General features: G+C 36.3%; 1 protein-coding gene across 1 annotated transcript; it reads right to left on the reverse strand.

Moving 5' to 3' along the window:
• Window positions 1-370: 370 nt before the first annotated feature.
• On the reverse strand, window positions 371-17,455 carry LOC114524735 (unconventional myosin-VIIa-like). The gene is made up of 31 exons (XM_028545902.1): window positions 16,998-17,455; window positions 15,129-15,248; window positions 14,301-14,387; window positions 13,899-14,062; window positions 13,457-13,574; window positions 12,889-13,017; window positions 12,587-12,760; window positions 12,126-12,353; window positions 11,623-11,799; window positions 11,266-11,507; window positions 10,754-10,911; window positions 10,401-10,642; window positions 10,125-10,208; window positions 8,674-9,630; window positions 8,408-8,518; window positions 8,239-8,317; window positions 8,014-8,105; window positions 7,846-7,907; window positions 7,429-7,491; window positions 6,925-7,069; window positions 6,472-6,525; window positions 5,991-6,105; window positions 5,831-5,890; window positions 3,458-3,573; window positions 3,255-3,373; window positions 3,013-3,079; window positions 2,609-2,725; window positions 2,262-2,345; window positions 2,051-2,170; window positions 1,746-1,843; window positions 371-1,220 (listed from the first exon to the last, which is right to left on the reverse strand). Exons 1-31 carry the CDS (start codon window positions 17,025-17,027, stop codon window positions 1,145-1,147), a joined length of 4,488 nt encoding a protein of 1,495 aa, XP_028401703.1. The 5' UTR covers window positions 17,028-17,455; the 3' UTR covers window positions 371-1,144.
• Window positions 17,456-20,078: the final 2,623 nt, after the last annotated feature.

The following is a 20,078-nucleotide window of genomic DNA, read 5'->3' on the forward strand; positions in this document are numbered from 1 at the left end:
CTCTATTGTAGTATTTAATATACAGCTTCTACAATGTGTAATGTTTTGTGTAATGACTTTAAGAGATACATTCCCTTCTCAAAGGATCTATATTAGCATAAATATTTATGTTATAAATTAAAGTGTATTTAGTCCAAAATCTGGCAGAAATCTACCATGTGTAACGCCCACTTTACTGATACATTTGTATCAGTCTGGATACACCCCTTAAAAATCAACATGCCATTGTTGATGAGTATGTTGCGGTAGTGGTTGCCATTGTTGCAGTAGTGGTTGTGTTGTATTTCCCAAACTCTCTAAACTCTCTAAACTTTCTACTATTCCTTTTCGAGAATGTAGCATGGGTCTCTCCAAATCTCTTACCAACTTTTATTCAGATGTTTTTATTAATTAATTGTTAAATGAGTATATTATTGATTGCAAATACAATTAAAATTTAACCATATTAATTAAGTAAAACCGTAAAATATGAAAACTATATTGTTATATATCTCAAGCGTTACTATATTACTCACAGGTAAGATATATAAAGATTGGAAAAGAACTAAACATTCGTCAAGAAAAGTGACGTGCTTAAATATTTTTACTATCATTGCATATTTTTACCTTGTAGTCAGAAATTTTTTAGTGCTGCATCTAATTGCATCTAAAATTAAGAAAATCATACTTATCAAAACATTGAATTGCATCTTCAACAACATAAATGCGTTTGAAAAACTATTGTGCGAAATGGTCGCGAAATCGAGCATTTTCGCGAAAAAATACTATTAAAGCGAATTTCATATAAACCCTTCGCACATGACGTCACAGAGGAAAAATGAATGTTACATATAAACTTTGCAAATAACGTATTCTTGGTCAAATACAGAAGAAAATTGCTTCGTTATGGGTTTAAGAACATTTGCCGTTCGCATAACAACTGATTCATTTTAGTAAGGCATGGACGCATCCGAAGAATGACTTAGAAGGATTATGACGTCAGTGCAATGGGCAATTTATCCTTTAGGTTTCTCTAATAGAGTACGATTTGTGCGTAGATACATTATATTATACTGCGTTTCCTAATTCAATACCGATGACCGGGCTACTATTTTTGCATTTTTATATCCGTGGAAAAAAGTTCAATTGATTGGTTTTAATTCAGTTATGGTTGGTAGGCATTTTGCCCCGAATTGATGCCATTTTCCTGAGGAAAAGTGATCTGTTTTCGAAGAATCTCCCTAGAAGTAGAAAGTGAAGGGAAAAAATGATAAGGACTCTAACAACGCTTTCAAGAATTTCAAGATTTTCGTCTATTTAATTGTTGGAACTGATCAGCAAACCAGTTCGATACACCGTAGTACAGAACGTCTATAACACTACGTAGTATTTTCAACAACGCAAGTCATTCCAAAAATTCAGGGGGGGGGGCGTTTATTATACCTATTATAATGATTACATCGTTTGACTTTGGAGTCTTTGGTGCATGTTCACGATCGTCGCTTATAACTTTTTATGGAACTAAATCTTGATTCAGGTAATATGGAATGGAACTAGATTAATTATGTTTGGTGTGAACAAGCGGTAAAGGGAACCCCCATTATGAGAGGCCAACGACAGAACAATTGCAATCACAATTCAAACAGCATTTTGCGGTCCATATTCTTATAAATTATAAGTTCCCAGAATGAGATCAATATCTTTCTCAAATATCGAATTCCAATAAATGTTATTCTTCCCGAGCGAGATTAATACGCATATTGTACCTGACAGTTTGAGACCACAAAGCGTTCAACTGTTCTGCTTCTTTTTCATCGGAATAGAAAGCAACATATGAGGTCAACAAATCATCCATTTCGTAATCCTGAAATATAACATTTTACTAGGTTCAGCAGTGTAACAATTTAATCAAAGATACGACACTTTCTCAGCTATGGAACCGAGCATCTGGTATGAAATATAAGAATTCGAACAATTTCCCAGGCAGGTTTCATGTAATGGCATGGCGAGTCAGTTTAAACAATAAGAATAGAATAGATTAACCTATTTTGTTGCCAAGCAGTATCCTTACCAAATGTGTCCTAAAAACAATTCTTTTTCCGTCGCCAGTGCCGCCAATTATCACTTCAAAAGTCTCATCTCCGCTACGCCAGTGCGATATCAGACTATACGGATAATTCTTCAAGACATCCTTCACAAATAAGATTTGTATTTAATATGGAGACCTTAAGATGACGTCCACGATCCAAATGACTGTGCTTTGTGACTATGTGCTGACTTACTTTTGTGTCTTGGTTAATCACATTAATTCCCTGTTTGTTGATCGCAACATAGACTACTGCTGGGAATTCCTGGCTTATCTCTTGCTAAACATAGAAAGACACAAAACACAATACAATGACAACTTATCTCAGTGACTACACATTATGTTATAACAAGAGATGTAAGATTAGTAAGATATCTCTGCGTGGGGATTGCATGCCTTCAGAAAGATTTGCACTCAAACTGGTTTCCTTGAGTACATTAAAATATATATATTTGTCATTAAATATAATAACTGCTTATAAAACTGCTTGTCTTCAATATAATAACTGCTTATAAAAACAGTCTAACAACAGTTTATATATACCCGTGCTTCAAAGAACACAGAACCAAAAGTTGGCCACGATTGCATCTTCTTCAAAAAGGCAACTTTTGCTTCATCTTTGGTCATGCCTGGGCTCTTTCGATGTTCAGCCATGATGCTCTTTAATAAAAAATATATGATCAAGGATTTTGTTACCCGTGCATGCTTGATTGCATATGAATATGTCGTTACCCGATTAAGAGCTGGATTTAATTTAGTGGTTAAACATGCCAAGATGCTTGATGTATTGGAATATTGCTTCGTGTGTGTATAGTCGAAAAAAACAAATACAGAAGTTTAGGCCACAAATTTCCATCCGAACTATTTGATATCGGTGTGACAGACTGCATGCTTCTCGACAATTACGACTGAATGAAACCAGGTCTGAATTGCATGATATTGTTTACCTGCACCCACTGACTTTCGTTCATACTGTTTCTAAATGTCCTGGGAACAATATCATCCAGAAGATCTCTGCAGGCGAAATTAGGCGTAAAAACTTATTCCTCAAGAAATAATGTTAGAAATACGTCAGACGTTGAATGTACGTCCGTATACGGTGTACAGAAATAGATCACGACAGTATATAGTACTAGAACTTTTATTATCTAACTATCGTTTTAAGACCATGCATAATGCAAGAACTTACGGAAAATCGTCTGATGGGCGGGCGCCTTCTCCATGATAAACCCGGTATGCAAGTCCAGAAACTTCAACTGCTTCGTTTAAAGAGCACTTATGATAACCAAGAATATACCGCGGCAACTCCTAATAGAAAAGAATTAAAGAGCATGTCTAATGGGTTGAATATAGTGAAACATGCATATTTTTTAGCAGACACATATATAGTACCTGGTGGTAGTGAAAAATGCGATCGGCAATGACGTCCTCTCCGCCAACTGTTTTGGTCCACACTTTCTTTGTGACGTACAGTTCATAGTCTATTCCATTGGGTGAATCCGGTGTCCCTAATTTTGATAGACATAGGTAGTATATTTTCATATAACTGTAACTTGATAGATATATATTTGTTGAAATTAATGTGACTATAAAAACAAAAGTGGGGGGTCTCTGAAAGAAAAGAGAAAATTAAAGCACGTTCATTCATCCAAAATACTGAGTACTGATACATGCTCAATCTACAATAAAATACTAGATATCTGCAGAAAACCGTGGTATATTTTACGCCCAAACGTGCAGTCATGCAGATACCTCGCAAACCATGACTATATGAGGATTAGCGACATTTCAATTATCTGGCGTTATCCCGCGTTACAGTTACTAAATTATAAAGAAACTATTGTGTGAAGTTTTTCAAAAGTCACAATACGGCTTTCAAAAACCGAGTCCAAACAAGACTTTGGAATTGAGACAGTGGAAACTCTTCATACCGCATGAAGAAACAACGACGCGACCACACACACGTTAAATTAAACAGGCGGGAAAATTCATTAGGATATTATTAAAAAGCGTTATATATAATAATGAAACAGTTATGATTAATATGAGCATTCAACATTTATAGTACGCACGTGTATATATTTACATATTTCGAAGCATATAATTATGTCGATTTAGGATGTCAAGATCGTCTTTTGCAATAAAGTGTGCAGAATGTTTTTCGATAGTTCGGCAAACGAATGATATAGATTAAGGGATTAACGGCAAAGTTGATATAAAAGAAAAGCGTAACTATTGCAAAGAATATCTCAAATGGCAGAGAAACTCTCGCCAAATGTAAAGAGTCATGAAGCTGAAAGATTATCATGGAAGGCACGGTGCAAACGAATGCAATACATGCAATTACGATAATTGTATTCAAAAATTGTCTTTCCTTAAGGGCTCTTATTTCTTGTGCGCGACACTTTATTGAACTTAATTGCAGAGGCATATTCTTGGAGTGTTTCCTCAACTTTGTATATGTACTGGCATACATAACTGCAGAAAACACGATTGCAAGCACTCCGAAGCAGTAGACTGCAAGTAGGTCATTCCTTTTGCGATCACTCAAGAGTCGTGCTATTATAGGAATCACCGAGCATCCCAGCCAAATACCGAGAATCCATACGCCCATAATCTTGCCCTTGAACAAATAGCGATGTTTCACAGGATAAGCAACCAGTACAAAGCGATCGATGGAAATTGACGCTATTGAGGCATGTGAAGCATTTCCACAAATAAAAAGAAAACATTCAATAAAAGAATCCCAACCAGTGGTAACGACGATTTTGAAAAAAAACAAGGCAAATATACACGCTAGTAAATCTGACATTGAAAGATTCATGACAAGATATATCCCAGAGTTCTTGAAGCACTTCAGAGGATCCGTAATCAAAGACACGAGGAGTAATATATTCAACGTTGCTCCCAGAAGAGAGCTTGTAAAAACAGCATAAACAGTAATGCTTTCAATGACGTTCTTCTCTATATTTTGAGGGCGTTAAACTTTCATGAATTTAACTTGCATTGTCGCAAGAACCCGCTTCTTCTTTTTTGGGATATATAATCATATATTAGAGGTTGTACTAATTGAGACGGTCGGCGTTTTTAGTAGCGGCTTGTCTCATTTTTTTGAAGTGCAAATGCGATAAATATTTCTTCCTGCATGCATTCATATTTAATAACGGGGGAGTTATTTCACTCATTAAGATGTCATTAAATTTGATGACAAATTTGTGTAAACGTTTTTTTAAAGTTTCTTATTCATATATTTTTTTGACAAATAACACAGTCATTATTAAATTACAGACGAGCCATGCATGCATGCATTCGGCATGCACTTGGGCTGGGTTTGTTTGTTGCTAGTTTGATTAAAAAAATGATATGTCTTTTCGGCTTGTATATATTTTAGAAATTGGCAGTAATGTATATACTATTTCCCATCTTACTTAAGGTGGACGTGCCACGCAATTTAATCACCATTTTCACGTCGCCTTTAGACGTTTCCGTCGCCATAGACTTAGTCCGTCTAATTATTTAGCGCCGTTGCCGTATAGCATGTACGGTTGAATGGACGTGGGAAAGTTGTCTAAATTATTCCGGTCTTTCCGTGAAATTACATTGTAGAAAAAAAGGTCCAATAAGTCATCTGTTAACCGTTAATTTATATATAGCACTGTTTAATAAAGGGAAGCGTTCTTCGACAAATTTATTGACAAATAAATTTTGGGCATGAGGCCGCGGAGAATCTGAGAAATTTGTTACCACAATACACTCATTACTCACCTAATGAGGCCAGCAACCAAAGGAAGTCAAACAAGTATTCTGTGTCAGCCATTCCCAAAACTAACGAATATATGTAAGCGTTTATTAAAAAAAAATATAAGTCCTAAATTAAACGATAATATCATGGTGCATGTCTGTTATTATGGTTCGACATTTTTACCTTGTTGATTAACGCGAACGAAAATCCCAAACCCTTCCGACGTTTTTAAATTCAACTTTTGTGCGATATTTCGGAGAATGCTAGGAGGCTTTGAAAGAGATTCCACTTCAACAGTCTAAAATATTATCATAATAGATCCAAATTAAACAGACCCACCTTCTTCAAAATCGGTGGATTTAGGTATATATATGCAAGCATGGTTGTCTAATAACATATGGTGAGGTTCTAGTTCCTCGACAGGTTAAACAGGTATAAAGATGGTTGAGATGACTATCGTAAGTCGTTTATTATAATAACATGCATTTTGATATCATGCATGGTCACCCCGAAGTGTTTTTCAACTCATTCGTCATGTGTTATGTCATAATTCTAACTTGCATGGGCCATATTTTTTCATTGATTTATGGTGTGTCAACCATGCACGGGGCACCCCACCCGAGGTAATTCTTGTTGGCAAGCTAAGGTCCTGCAAATAACTCACCACTTCATTTTCATCGGGCAGAAGGAATTTGTGGAACAAAGTACTGTTTTCACGCTGCAAAGTGAAGAAAATCAACTATCCGTTAACTTGCAAAAATTGCCTACATTTATTCGTTTTACCATTGCAATTAGGTTGGTCTTTATAGATATAAAACAAAAATTGGAAGGGAAAAATAGAGAAACTCCTTTGCCAGTCAGACTACGTTTTCTATTCATCTTTTTTCCTTTCTTAAGGATTCGGATCTTTGAGTGGAAAGTTTTACATAGTTTCTTAACACGAATATTTTAGAAGCCATGCAAGTTATACATATATAAATACTTAATTAAGTGGTTTACTTTCTTTTGCTCGCTTAAACTGATGAATCCCTCACCTCCATACTTATTATATAGATAAACGTGCATTGAAATAGAATTTATAGGCATCATATATAACAACATCTTATTAAGTACATACAACAACTGCTTCAGTTTCCATGTAATGTGGAGGAGCTCGTCTTGCTCCCAACCTGTTTACTCTTTCCAATCGTGACAAACATTCGTTACCGCGTGGTTTTCCGCTCGATTTCAAGAACAGTTCCACATATCTTGTGAGGGCCAAACTATAAGTAAAACTTGTTACTTGATGTTCAAGAAGAATAGAATGACAGGCGACATACAGTAGTGCTGTCTCTGAGCGAAATTTTTAATTCTTATATATAGTCTCGTTTTATTATCGAAGTCCATGACGCGAAAGAAAAATAACTGCCCCTTTATATATACCCATTATTATTTTCTACTTTGGCCTCATAATTCAATGTCGCTTCAATTTGTGCTGAATAAAACAATGGTATATAAAGCAACTCAGCTGAAATATGAGCCTTAGCATCAACGTAACCGAAATGGTTGATAAAGAAGCGGAAAGAATAAAACTAAATCTAAAACTTATATATATATGGCGGTATTTGGTTAAAAATCATACCTTGGTGGTCCAAACAAGCCAGTGCATAACCACAGTAACTCCCAGCATTTCTTCTCACTTGTCCTATTGGAGGGCGAAGAATAAGAACGGCATAAAAAATTACGAAAATTTTTCAACAAGAATGTATTTTCAATTAATACTTTTTTTGGTAATGATAGAGAATGATTTCCATAAACTTTAACGTTGTTTTTTTCAGACTTAAACTTTCTTCGCCAAATAGGAATTTTTTAGGCTATTCAAGACTCTTTTTCACGCGTTTAACTCATGCACTTAGATCGCATTCTTTATTTTATATAAATATTTCTCTCTCCGGTTTTTTAAGTATAGTACATAATGCTAAATACACAAAGCACGCATGCGCCCTAAATTACGAAGTATACGTAGACGGCTGCACGGCCTGTCACAAAATTCACGTACCAATTAGAATTAAATGTTAACTGCTTTATTAACTGACAGTATATTTCATCTCGAATCAGTTCCTGTATAACGAGAAAATAGTTTAAATTTCAATTTGATTGTCTACCAAAATATTAATAAAATGATATAATTTTTTTTTAAGATACTAAATAATTCGTTTCCACTCACATCGTCTAAAGCAGGCCCAAATATTTCGTCTGTCAGTTCGATTTTGGACAACGTTCTTTTTCCTGGTATCTCTTCCATATACATCAATATTACTGGCATATAATTAAGAAGAATCATCAACTGTCTCGTATTTGCAAATAATTTACTGTTCCCGTCACGGAAAAGCCGCCGTATCGCATACAGTTAGATAAAAATTATAGGCAAAACAGTGGGAAAAAAGGATACATTTAAAGGTTTCGGTTGCTCTTTCCTTTTTCGCCTGATTTCGGAGTAAGATCTTGTGAAGAGGCTGGGAAATTGGTTCCTAAAAGGCAAATGAAACGAACATTTTGAAGTTAGTTGATATATTGATAATGACTTGTTCGTCTATGATTCCATGCAAAAATATTCTTACTTTTTGATGCACCCAAGTCATGTTGTCGGTGAAATTGTCTCTTGCGTATGTTTCCAGGGTGTAAATTCTGCTTTTTGGAGGATGAACAACGGTCGGAGTCGTAACACGGACCTAAGACAACATTGAATAAGGTACATCTAGTATCTGATTTGCATAATATACGGCATCAGTTGTTTTACAAAGAGTTAAAAGTGCAAAGAGTTTACAAAAAGCTGAAAGTAGTTTGTATCCTTACAACTGCGTGAATATCTAGAATATCTACCAACCTCTTCCCTAAACACGGGCTTGGATATCTCCACAACTTTTCGTGTGCTAATTTCAGTTAGTCGTCTTTCCAGGTCACGAATCTCCTCACGATGTTTTTCAATATTTTTATCTCGTTCCTCCATAAGATATGAAATCTTGATATTCTTCTCCTCAACCGAGCGCTCCAGTTCTTGAATTTGCGCTGTGGTTACGCTATTCTGCTCAGTGCGTTGCAATCTCATCATGTGCAATTCTTCTTCCTGATCGCGTGTCTTCTCTTTCAATTCTCGGATTGTGATAATTGCATCATTGTTTTCCTCTTTCAGTCGCATCAATTCACTACGTGTGTTGGATAAGAGCATCTCTTTGTTTTGAAGCTCGCTAAAGTGGGCATCTCTTTCACTTCTTAAGGTGGTAATGGAGCCTTCTTGAGTGTCGATTGTTTTTCGCATATCTTTAATGGTCATAGCTGCTTCAGACTGTTGCCTTTCAAAGGTTTCCAATTCTCTACGAGTGCCATTCAAGGATCCTTCCATTTCAGTGATTAAGAGAATATTTTGGTGTTGCTCTTGTCTCACTTTCAACAGCTCTTCTTCTTTTTCTTGCACACGAGATCGAAGATCTTCAACCTCGGTATTCGCTGTGTTGAACTGACGTTCCAGTTCCACAAGCCGGGCTCTATTTGTGAAAAGAGCACTTTCTTTATCTTTGATCTCAGACAACTGCGTGTACCGTTGGTTTCGTAACGTTTCCAATTCGACTTCTTGGTCTCGAAGATTCTTTTGCATGTCGGACAGTTTCGCAGATGCTTGATTATTGTATTGCCTAAGATCTTCCAGTTCATTCCGGGTATTAACAAGAATCGTTTCTTTCCTTTCTAAAGTTGATTGAAAAGTTTGTTTTTCGGATTTCAATGTCATCTCAGTTTGCTGCTTCTCTCTACCGAGCTGATTCAGTTCACTTTCTAATTGTACTACCTGCAAGACAGAAAATATATTTTTCTTCAGAATATTTACAACGTTAACTATATAAAAATTAGTTATTGGGTTTTCTCTCAAAATAGACGGTTCTGTAGTCCCTACGAGATTTATACGCGGAATATAACTCAGCTTCAACTCAGAGAAAAGCCATAACTCAAAAAGTAAATTTTAGGGAAGGCGTTAATAAGATTTATTAAAAGATGGCTTTATGCATGCAGAAAGAACCCCTCTCTTCCCCTTGAAAATGTGGATATTTCACGAATAGTATTCTAGAGCTAGTGGTTACTTAGTGGAAACGGCTAGACTAATCTTTTCTTCTGACGAAACAAGTACTTCCATTATATGGGTCATAACTAATAATAATATATTATATACTTCCTTTCCCTTCAACTGAACTTAGAGTATCATCTTTTGACTTTGTTTAACATCATATTATAATGGCTCATGCATGGTTCATATTATAAAGAATATATAGGTATAAGTATACACACTTTTCCTTCGACTGAACGCAGTTTAACATCTTTGTTTTCCAAAGCACTCATAAGATCATCAATTTCTGCTTTATTGCTTGTTGTCTTTAAAGAAAAAGAATATTAAATTATAAACATTCAGCTTAGGTGCGTGTGCCTGTGTTTACTTCAGGAATAAATAACAATTTGTAATTATTATAATTTTAAAACAAATACACGCGGATCTATATAAGATTAAAATGAGACCCGATTTTCGAATTGTATGTCGTGACAAGAGATGAACATAGAAATGCTTACAGGTTCTTCAGTAGTTTGTGGTATGAATAGTCGTTGAGTAGGTTTGTTTGCAGCAGGCTTAGAAAGACTTTGGACGTACACAACAGGAACTACGTAAACACTTTTAGCAGTAAAGTTTCCCCATTTTTTGGTCCGGTCGTTTGTTCCTGATGCCCATCCAGTATTATTCAATGTTTCACCATTGTAGTTTTCATCCATCACAATTATATCACCTCGACGGAATGACAACTGTGAGACTTGGGCTTAAAATGAAAAAAATGATTTGAACGTTCCACCACCGCCAGATAGAGTTGCCTGCGATTTTAAACTGCTCTCAGAAATTTAGCAAATTATAGTATAACATGAAACTATACCTGGAGGGTAATCGTACAATGCAACACAATATCGGGAACGTCTCTTCAATCCATCCCATATGTACATAAGGATATCTCGTACAGCCGAAGCATGCTCTGAGAAAAAGCCAAAGTTCCCCTTCTTGGAGGTGTACAACACAAACACATCCTTCCTCCTGCTGATAGAAAAAACGCCAGCCATTGTATTACTATTCTACAACTATTGGTAATAAATAGTATGATAATCCTGCTTTCAAACCATTGGCGGCGCATAATAGTGGAAAAAAACGTTTGTGTGTTCCAAGCATAAAAGCTATTCTATTATTCTTTTAAAATTTTCTCTCTATAAAACACTCCTGGAAAAAAATCCATCACTCAAATATCCTTTCGTGCTGAAAAAATCTTGAATCATGCTTTTATCCACATACTCTGGAAGCACGACAAACTTATATATCTTCAAAAGTTTAATATGGCATAGCAATAAGAATTCTGCAGTCTTCGACGGGTTTACAGCAATATCCGCCTATTTTTACCTTCCAGAACTCTCGATTTTCACGATATCTCGATAGCGCAAGTACATTAAGATGTTCTCGTAGTTGTCGAAAATGTGGACGCCCTTCCAAGTTATTGTGAGGACAACTGAGCGAGATGGCAGCGCTGGACCAGACACCTGACGAACATCAAATGATCTTGAAAAAACGAATGGCCATTTTATTCGAGCAGAGCTGACAATGTTCTGCTTTATTTTGATGTCACTTTCGTTATCATAGTATTCCTTCAAAAGAGAAAATAAACGATTACTCAAATTATCTCATCTCCCAGAATTTTTGCAGCTGTTGAATTGTATTGATTTAATTCATTGGGCCAATGTGTTTCCATTTTATACTAACTTTGACTTGGTTAAACGCGTCTTGCACAAGGTCAGCCCATTTATCCAAAGTGCCTTCGCCTTCTAGAGCTTTATCTGGCAGGTAAGAGGGCAAGAGGCTCATCAAGAGTCCTCGATCAAGATGGCTTCCATGTGTAATGAAATATTCATTCGCAGCTATTTCAGCTAATTCTTGTTTCTGCATAAACATATTAAAAATATAACAGTTAATTATACTTATGCATGGTTTCAAGTAAAAAGTGAACAACAATATTCTCATAGCAGTTTTTTCTGGGCTAACTCAAAATGGACGAGTTCCACAAAATGATTCATGCAATATCTCTGAGCCTTAATTGCATACACACACACACACTCACACATTACAAATCCACAACTCAAGCAAACAAATTCATTTGATACTGAGCCATCTCGCTGAGAATTGCTAAAACTCAGGTCTAGCAGTTATAATCATGCAAAGGAGTATTAATACGGTTATCAATTCTTTAACAATTCATGTCCTCTTACCGTCTCACATTTATATTCTCCATGCTTAATTCCTCTGATTACTTGATAGTAAATCAGGTCTGTGCTGACCTTGTCTTCGGCTGGATCGTGCCATGGTGCAAACAACTCTTTAGCAAAGTAGATTTTCCAATCAGGCGATCTCTCGCTGTGGCCAGATTCTTTTCGGAATTGTTCACATTGGGAGACATAATCCATCACGTGTTCGCCACCCGCACCAATGCTGCTGACCTGTGTAAATGGGATATAAGGAAAGTGATGTTGTGGTACTTGGTTGCGGTGCAGCTTTAAAAGCTAGGAAAGAGGCAAAAACTTTTTCACCGCCATTCTTTCCATTGGCTTTGTTAACGTTGCATGTAGTATTGTAACTTCATCCACCTTCAACATTTTTCTTAAGGAACCTTCTGCCAGGGGAAAATTGCTTTTTTCGTTCCCCCTCTGCATGAGAGGCACTGTGTACTCACGTTGTTTTCAACGGCACAAAATATGGAGAAACCAAATTGATCAGCCAAGCCAATTTTCTTTGCGATTATTGCACGCATCTCTTTACCAGTTACTTGTGCATCAACTTCGATGTCTTTTACTGAACCATCCATGAATGCCACTGGCAATGGAATCATGTGTAATGTGTTTGCAGCCTGTAAGAGAACAAATTTTTAATTGCTTTTCTTTATGCAGCTGAAGATCGAGTACCGTGAATACAGAAATTCTTATAATATCGTGAAATTTGAAAATGAAAATCAAGTAAATCGATAGTATTTCCTACTTTTAACTCCATGTATGATGGCGGTTGCTTTCTTGGTCCATTCCTGAGGGTTCTTGTCAAAAGTTGCTCACAAAACTTGCTGTGGTCTGTGTTTTCTTCTCGGAAAAATGATACAAGACATCTCACCAACTGAAAGTTTTAAATATCATATAATTGAAAGTAAACAGCCAAAAAGTGATTCAATCATGGAGGACACTGTCGACACAAGCATGGACAACTTTTTCAATTTTGGATCTGCAGTCTGTTTAATGGAATTTTGTATGCGGAATTCATAAAATTTACATGTTTGTCTAGAATGAATAACTTGAAATGGAAAAGCCAACATAGTCTATAACATAATCTGAATAAAACAGGACTGAACAATGTTGTGTTGCACCAGACGAACATAGTTTTTATCAAGTTGTAGCAATTTTTCGAAGCGAAACAATTGCTGCAACTTGATAACTGCATTGTTCAGTCCAGTTTACATCAACTGGGAACCACTTTAGCGTTTTTTTTTGCCGCGTATGCATCTAGCCTTTTCTCTGCTCGCAACAATCTAAAAATAAGAAGGTAAATAAAAGTATACCTTTTCTGACGGTGCAAAACATCCCAGAGTCAACGCTAGAAGAATCCATCCTCTTGACACACTCACTTCAGAGGGATTACCAATGCATTGCTTCACAATTTGACAAATAATTTCATTTCTGTCAAGTTAGCAGAGAGTAGCCAAAATGAATATGTTGCAGTCAAATTTAGTATATTGAGTAAGTAAATGTCGTATTTACATGCAGACTATATAGTGGCAAAGTAAAACACAGCCTTTTTACAGTTCATATAAATTACTATAGGGAGGGAAATGCGACTGCATTTAATATGCACTGAATATAGGTTTCATCTCTTGAAGATTCGCAGGAAGGCGCCTATTATAAAACAGGTATTACTACAAGAAAGCTTCTATTATATAAAACAAGTATTGCTACAAAAAAAGTTGGAGAAGATCCGTTCTGTCTCCATGTTTGTCAGTATACCTCAACGATTCTCTAATGATTCCAAGCCCAACAATGAAATGAACCTTTTCCAAATTGCTGCTGTCCGGCCCAGGTCCAGATGATAGCAAACGTGACTGTACAAATGATGCCCTTTCGAAACGGTAAATATCTTGAATTTCTTTTATGGCGTCTTTAAACACAAGCTAAAAATAAAAAAAATGATCTACAATAAAGGTTATGTATAACGAAGAGGCTCAAACCACTTGATTTTAGCAAAATGTGGGGTAGTTTAACACATAATCTCGGCTATTTACGTGCAGCTTTGTTTGCCAAGAAAAAAAATTTGGCAAAAAAGTTTTACTATGCGGAAATCACCTGAGTTTAATTTTTTAAGTGGTGGTTATAACGTGCATGTAAGCGCTATAACGCAAGTGTACTTGCCCTTGATTGTCCTTGGTAACGAAAACGAGGTGGTGCTTGTACGTTCTGCATGAAAGAAAACACAGTTTTCCAAATCCCCAAAGCAGCCTAGAAGAAAGTGATAAGTTTTTAAATGTGACGATTACTGATTATCTTGCGAAGAAGATTTACTGAACCTCAAACGCAATTATAACACTTGAAATGCATCCAAGCTTATCGGTAGTCTATATACGCGTATATTTTTTGGCCTATAGCAGCATACATGCATATTATAGCTATGTACCGCATCATGAGTGGTATCTTTCTCAGCGTAATAACGATTCGGCTCAACACTATATAGAATTTAGAACACACATATTTTCTGCATGGATGCATAATGCCTATATATGCCGAGGTTGCAGACGCATTTAAAAAGTGTACGAGGAATGAGGAACTAGAGAATAAGAGCAATATATACTAGTAAATTTTATTATTCTATTTGATTGTCGCAAGTTTCGAGGCAGGATATATAAGCAACTGAGAGCCGCTGGCCGTGCATTTATTCCGTGAAATTGAAAAGGCAAATAATTATACTCAGCTGAATATCATTCTAAAAGAGCCATTTTACATCCATGAAAAGACACATTTTCCTTGAAGGGGGAATCTACCGTAATACTCCCAGTTCTCTCGATTGTCACTTGTTTGCATGCATACTATTATACATATTATTGCATTTACAAGAAACGTTCGGATTCCGAAACACCACAATGTATATTTTATTAAATAATTATACCAAGATATTGTACATCAGCAAACACTTTCGCTAAATGAAGTGGACAAGAACACTCGCGTATGAATTGTTATACATACCATTTGATCAATTGAGTTATCCATGTAGAGCAGTGGTCGATGTAGAGATGGAGTTTGTTCATAGTACGGAGGTATGCCACTTTGAAAAAACTGCGCCGCATAGTTGGAAAACGCTGCTCCCTAAAAACGAATTTTAGAGTATAGTAACTTTAAGAGGGCCTAACCGGAAAGTATAGTAACTCTAAGACGTGCATGTGTGGCTTTGGGTAGTGTAAGAGGCTTCTGCAAGAGGATCCTCCCAGTCTGCGTTGTGGGGACACGTATAGGTGATATATATTATATCCTATCGCAACGGAACGAGGTTTGTTCTAAGGATCTTATCACTTCTGAGCAGGGTTTCTCTTTTGCTAATATTTCCATTCGAAGAGGATCTCAACTGTGCGTGCAAATAAATTCTTTTGATACGAAAGTTTATGTATAGTGTTGTTTTATATATTATTGCGCATTAGAGAACGTCGAAATTAACATCTTCATTGAATATTAAACACTGCATGCATCATACATTATTCAATGTTTTTGACATTGTTTGAATAATCAAATTCTACGGCTCAGTCAAATTAGGAATACTATTATTATTGGTCCTTCTCCTCACGGTTGCTGTCTTGCAGAAAAAATTCCATCCAATTGGAAGGACTGGTGGTTATAGTTTAAAATTCTCATAAATAATACAGTCCATGCACACCGTAGGTTGAACCGCTGCTGTTCGAGGAATGTCATCAAACTAAGCTGTAAAACAGGTTAGTCACTTTCTCACAATATGCAAATATGCTAGTATTTTGGGGAATGTGAACGTATAACCTAGTAACAGCGACTTTTTTAATTTTTAATTTTAGGCTAAATTTATTCTTTAACTGGTATGTTAAAAATTGGTTTTTATATTGTTTTAATTGTTTATACCCTTTTAAAGTACGTACCCCCAAATGGCGGATATATTCGTAATTAATGCCTTGAAAAAATGTGTGTGGCACGAAGTTGCTTATTAGTTGACGCTTAAACGTCGCAATTCGGATGGCTCGTATAGTAAACCTATTTTTAGCTACCCTAGAGTATATATACACTCCCATCTGAGTAACTCGATGCACTCCCTGCAGCCATGATATGAAAAAACCATGGTAACTTATGGGATAACTCGGAGTACTAGTTCATCTCTATTTTAGACCAGAACAATCCTTCGTATATCATGCATAACCGACAAAAATAAAATTCCAACAAAATTACCAAACTAAAAAAAATCTACAACTGTACTTGAAGTACAACTGAACCAGTTTCTTTTTCTTTTCGAACTCTATAAGTTTTAACTTTCATATACTCGAGCTACATAATATTACTGTATCAAGTCGAGATTTATGCGGCTAAGTCTAAGCTCTCACGCAAGACTGAATATCGCACAAACATCCCAGTCGAAAGAACGAACAAACGAACGTACAGTACAGCAAGTTTGTGCTTAAAAAGGGTTCGAGTATATCCCCACGGAATTATACATATAGTTCTACTTAACAAACCGAAATAATCATGATCTAGCCCGAGTTAGCGTGACTCTAACTGCATGCCTCTAACAAAAGTTGAAGAGGCTTAAGTTAAGCCCCAAATCAAGAGAAACTTAATTAACTCTATACAAGCTAGAGTAGTCACTGTCATAAGTTAAAACTTAATTCGAATGACACTAGAATCTTAGATTATAGTGTAAACTTACAGCGTTCATAACGGTTTGGTGCATGACAACAACTGGCTATATGTTGTTCTTATTTACTGATGAGGTATTCATGTAACTGTAAGCTGTATCGCGTTCCGAAAATACAGATCAGTTGGAAATTGTTTCACTCTGGACCATAGAAATCTAGTATTGTTACAAAGTGATTTGAAACTTACACTGGCAGATCGTCTGTAATACAAAGCCATATTAGCGTGTCTTTATCCTTCAATTCTGAGACGTATAATTTCTCCAAAGAAATTATAGGTAACGATTTAGACAGTCTTCCCTTTTCTAATCGATGCACGCCCCCCAAATATTCCCGTTAGAAGCCTTCCAAGACCAAATGTATCAAACTTCAGCCCTTAATTACCAACAAGGGAACGGCCAGAGACAAGCAACACATAGCTCTGGTTGTGTTGGTATTTAGAGCATTAATTTCTCTTCAAGCTCCCTGCTGTTAGATGAGTTAATAAACTGCCAGTTTAAAATACAATTTGTTCACTCAGGCAATCAACGACATTTATACCAATCTCGTTGGTTCTGGTAGAGGGATATGATGTTCATTGACAGCCTCTTTTCGAAGTTTATCTCTTTTGCTAGAGTTAAAACTAACTTGGATTTAAATTTAATAGTATAACTCAACCGAATTCATGCAAAGTGAAAGTATGCATACATTCGCAGCGGGGCGGTATTGATTCCCACTGTGTTCACAACTAAAACATTTTATTCCAGAATAAAATGAATATAAATTGTCGTTGATTGCCTCACGAAATCAAACCATCAATTCGGTTTCGTGCTATATATTTTTACTTCATGACTTAAAGAGCGATACAATTCTTATACAAAAACGATACAATTTATCAGCATTTAGAGTATAGCATCTTATCATTAACGAAGAGCAAAATCCGACCTCTTCATAATTTATGGAAATGACGTTCCCATAGCCTTCCCACACATATTATGATAGAATATGTGAAGTGAGTTGGAACGTTGACACAACCCCCGCGTGACCAGCTAGTTCGAATGTAGTAGCAATCACTGCAATCAGTGTCTATTTATTGGCAATGAGCTGTTGCTAAAGCATGTTTACCTATGGCTATGTATAGTTATTGCATTAATTCATAACTTTTGTGAAATCAGGAGGAGCTAAGGCGAGGCAATGAATTTACAAAATCTGACGGCACAAATCCCAGGCTCCTAGCTCCGGTGTCTGTTGCTCGGTATTTGTTGAGGCTTTTTGTGGCAATGCCAAGGTCAAAGGGATGCTATGTTTCTGTGACAAACATGCTTGCTTTTTCCGACTGATAATTCGAATTGTCATCATTTGAACTGAAAGGGCAAAAAAGGTGCTCGTCGGTATGATTCAAATAATAGTTGTTTGATGCACCTGCAACGATTTGCCTGAGAATATCATACGACCATGGGCAACAAAAACTGCGTATCTTGGACCACAGAAATATTGAATGGATTTTCATTTTCTCCCGCAGGTTGTGGCAACGACAAGAAAAACCTCATGTGTGGTAAAACTGAGATCAGCTGTCTCGCGTGAGCATCATGCAGTGCTATTTTACGAACTGACTTGCATTATAGTGTTTTTACAAGCAAGGGAAATTATTTAGTTTAAAAAATGCTGCCGTAGCCCTTTTAAAGTATTGCTGCCGCAACCCTTTTCATGCATTTTTGGATAATTATCGAGGAAAATTCAGAACTGATCGATACATTTTGAATGCCTGGTGTCCATAGGCATAGATTCCAAATTTTGCTTTCAGAATTTAATTTATATTCCTTTGAAACGTCGCGTTGCCGCATGTATTGTAACCTTTCAGTAATGGCAACCAAAGACAGCGCAAAATAACTCTGACATTCAATAACTCTGTGCTGGTAGTGATAATAGAGCCGAAGTATGATGTTTGTAGGGGAAAATGCGGGGAAATTTGGTTTTGTGATGGTAGGGAAAAGGAGGGGATTTTAGAGAGGTAAAATTGTGTCATTGCACAGTTGCACTTTTTCTTGGCAAAATGGGAAATATTTCGCCTGTTTCTTTTTTGTGACTACTTGAATAAATAAACTCTTCCTGATTGCTCACAATTCAAAAGAAGCAGATGAATTGATGAAATGGTATTTTGAAACGTTCTTGAAAGTTCTCGACTAACCCTTACACTTTCATTTATTTTAATTTTGTCCGGTTTGGCTAGTTTGGCTCCCAGTGGACCTTTCCCCTTTTAGCTTTCTAGCGCGCAATGCGTGACGGTAGTTGATTATCAGGAGCGATTTAGTCAGTTAACAAAGAAGCAAAAAGAATCGGGAAGGTTTTCTTACAAACAAAATCGCTCCTAAGCAGAGCGATATCGCAACTCGAAGTTTCTTGATAATCAACTAGTTGCGCTTTTGAAAGCTAAAAGGGGAAAGGTCTATTGTAAAGGAATCAATGAGCTCAGTGGTTGACATACGTTTCGCAATACGTTTCGCCCGCCTTAAAATTTGCAGGGTGACGCAAAGGCGTAATGTGTTCAGGCTAAAAGCGTGCCAGTGGAACAGTGCTTCCACATCTATGGAAATTTCCATATCTTATGGAAATTTTAACATGAAATGGAATTTTTTATGGAAATGAAGTAAATGTAGAAATTCTGTGGAAATTAGAGTTTTTTGAGAAAATCGTCATAAATCTGCTTTAAATTTCAAGTTTTTGATTCAACGTAAAATGTAATAAATTCCATCACAAAAAGAAGTAACTGTAGAACACTTATGAATATTAAGTTAATTTTATGGATAACTCCGGGAACATGGGGAACATTGACAATTTGGCGCGAAACATAATAGTGCGGCAATTTGGCACCAAAAGCGAAAATAAAAATGATAAAATTACAAATATAATGCAATGGAGCGTGAAAGTGACACAAGCGATGAAAGCATTTATAACACCGATAATGAGCAAACAGATGCCCGGAATAAACCAAAGGAAAAGAAAAAGCCTACATACAAACAGAAATTTTGTAATGCTTGGCTTTCCGATGCAAATTTCAAGGAATGGATACAAGAGAAACTGGAAACTAATGAGCATAGCGTACCTTACTGCAAGGTTTGTAAAGTGCAGTTGTCTTGTAGGCCGTATTCTCTGGCACGAAAAGTCGCTTAGAAAACGATTTTCGTTGCCTCCCTTCGGGCACTACTTGAAAACACGATAGAAAATTAGGATAAATTATAGAAAGTCTAAATTCACTTGTTTTCACCTGCACAAACCTGCAGTTTTCGAGCAT

Source organism: Dendronephthya gigantea, unplaced genomic scaffold (genome assembly GCF_004324835.1).
Source record: "Dendronephthya gigantea isolate DGI-Jeju-01 unplaced genomic scaffold, DenGig_1.0 000032F, whole genome shotgun sequence".
NCBI classification, from domain to species: Eukaryota; Metazoa; Cnidaria; class Anthozoa; order Malacalcyonacea; family Nephtheidae; genus Dendronephthya; species Dendronephthya gigantea.

Coding starts and splice junctions, on each gene's coding strand:
- LOC114524735 (XM_028545902.1), bottom strand. CDS start 17,027: ATGGCTTTGTATTACAGACGATCTGCCAGT. Junction 11,800..12,125: donor GAGAATATAAATGTGAGACG/GTAAGAGGACAT, acceptor ATGTTTATGCAG/AAACAAGAATTAGCTGAAAT. Junction 10,209..10,400: donor CACAAACTACTGAAGAACCT/GTAAGCATTTCT, acceptor TTTTCTTTAAAG/ACAACAAGCAATAAAGCAGA.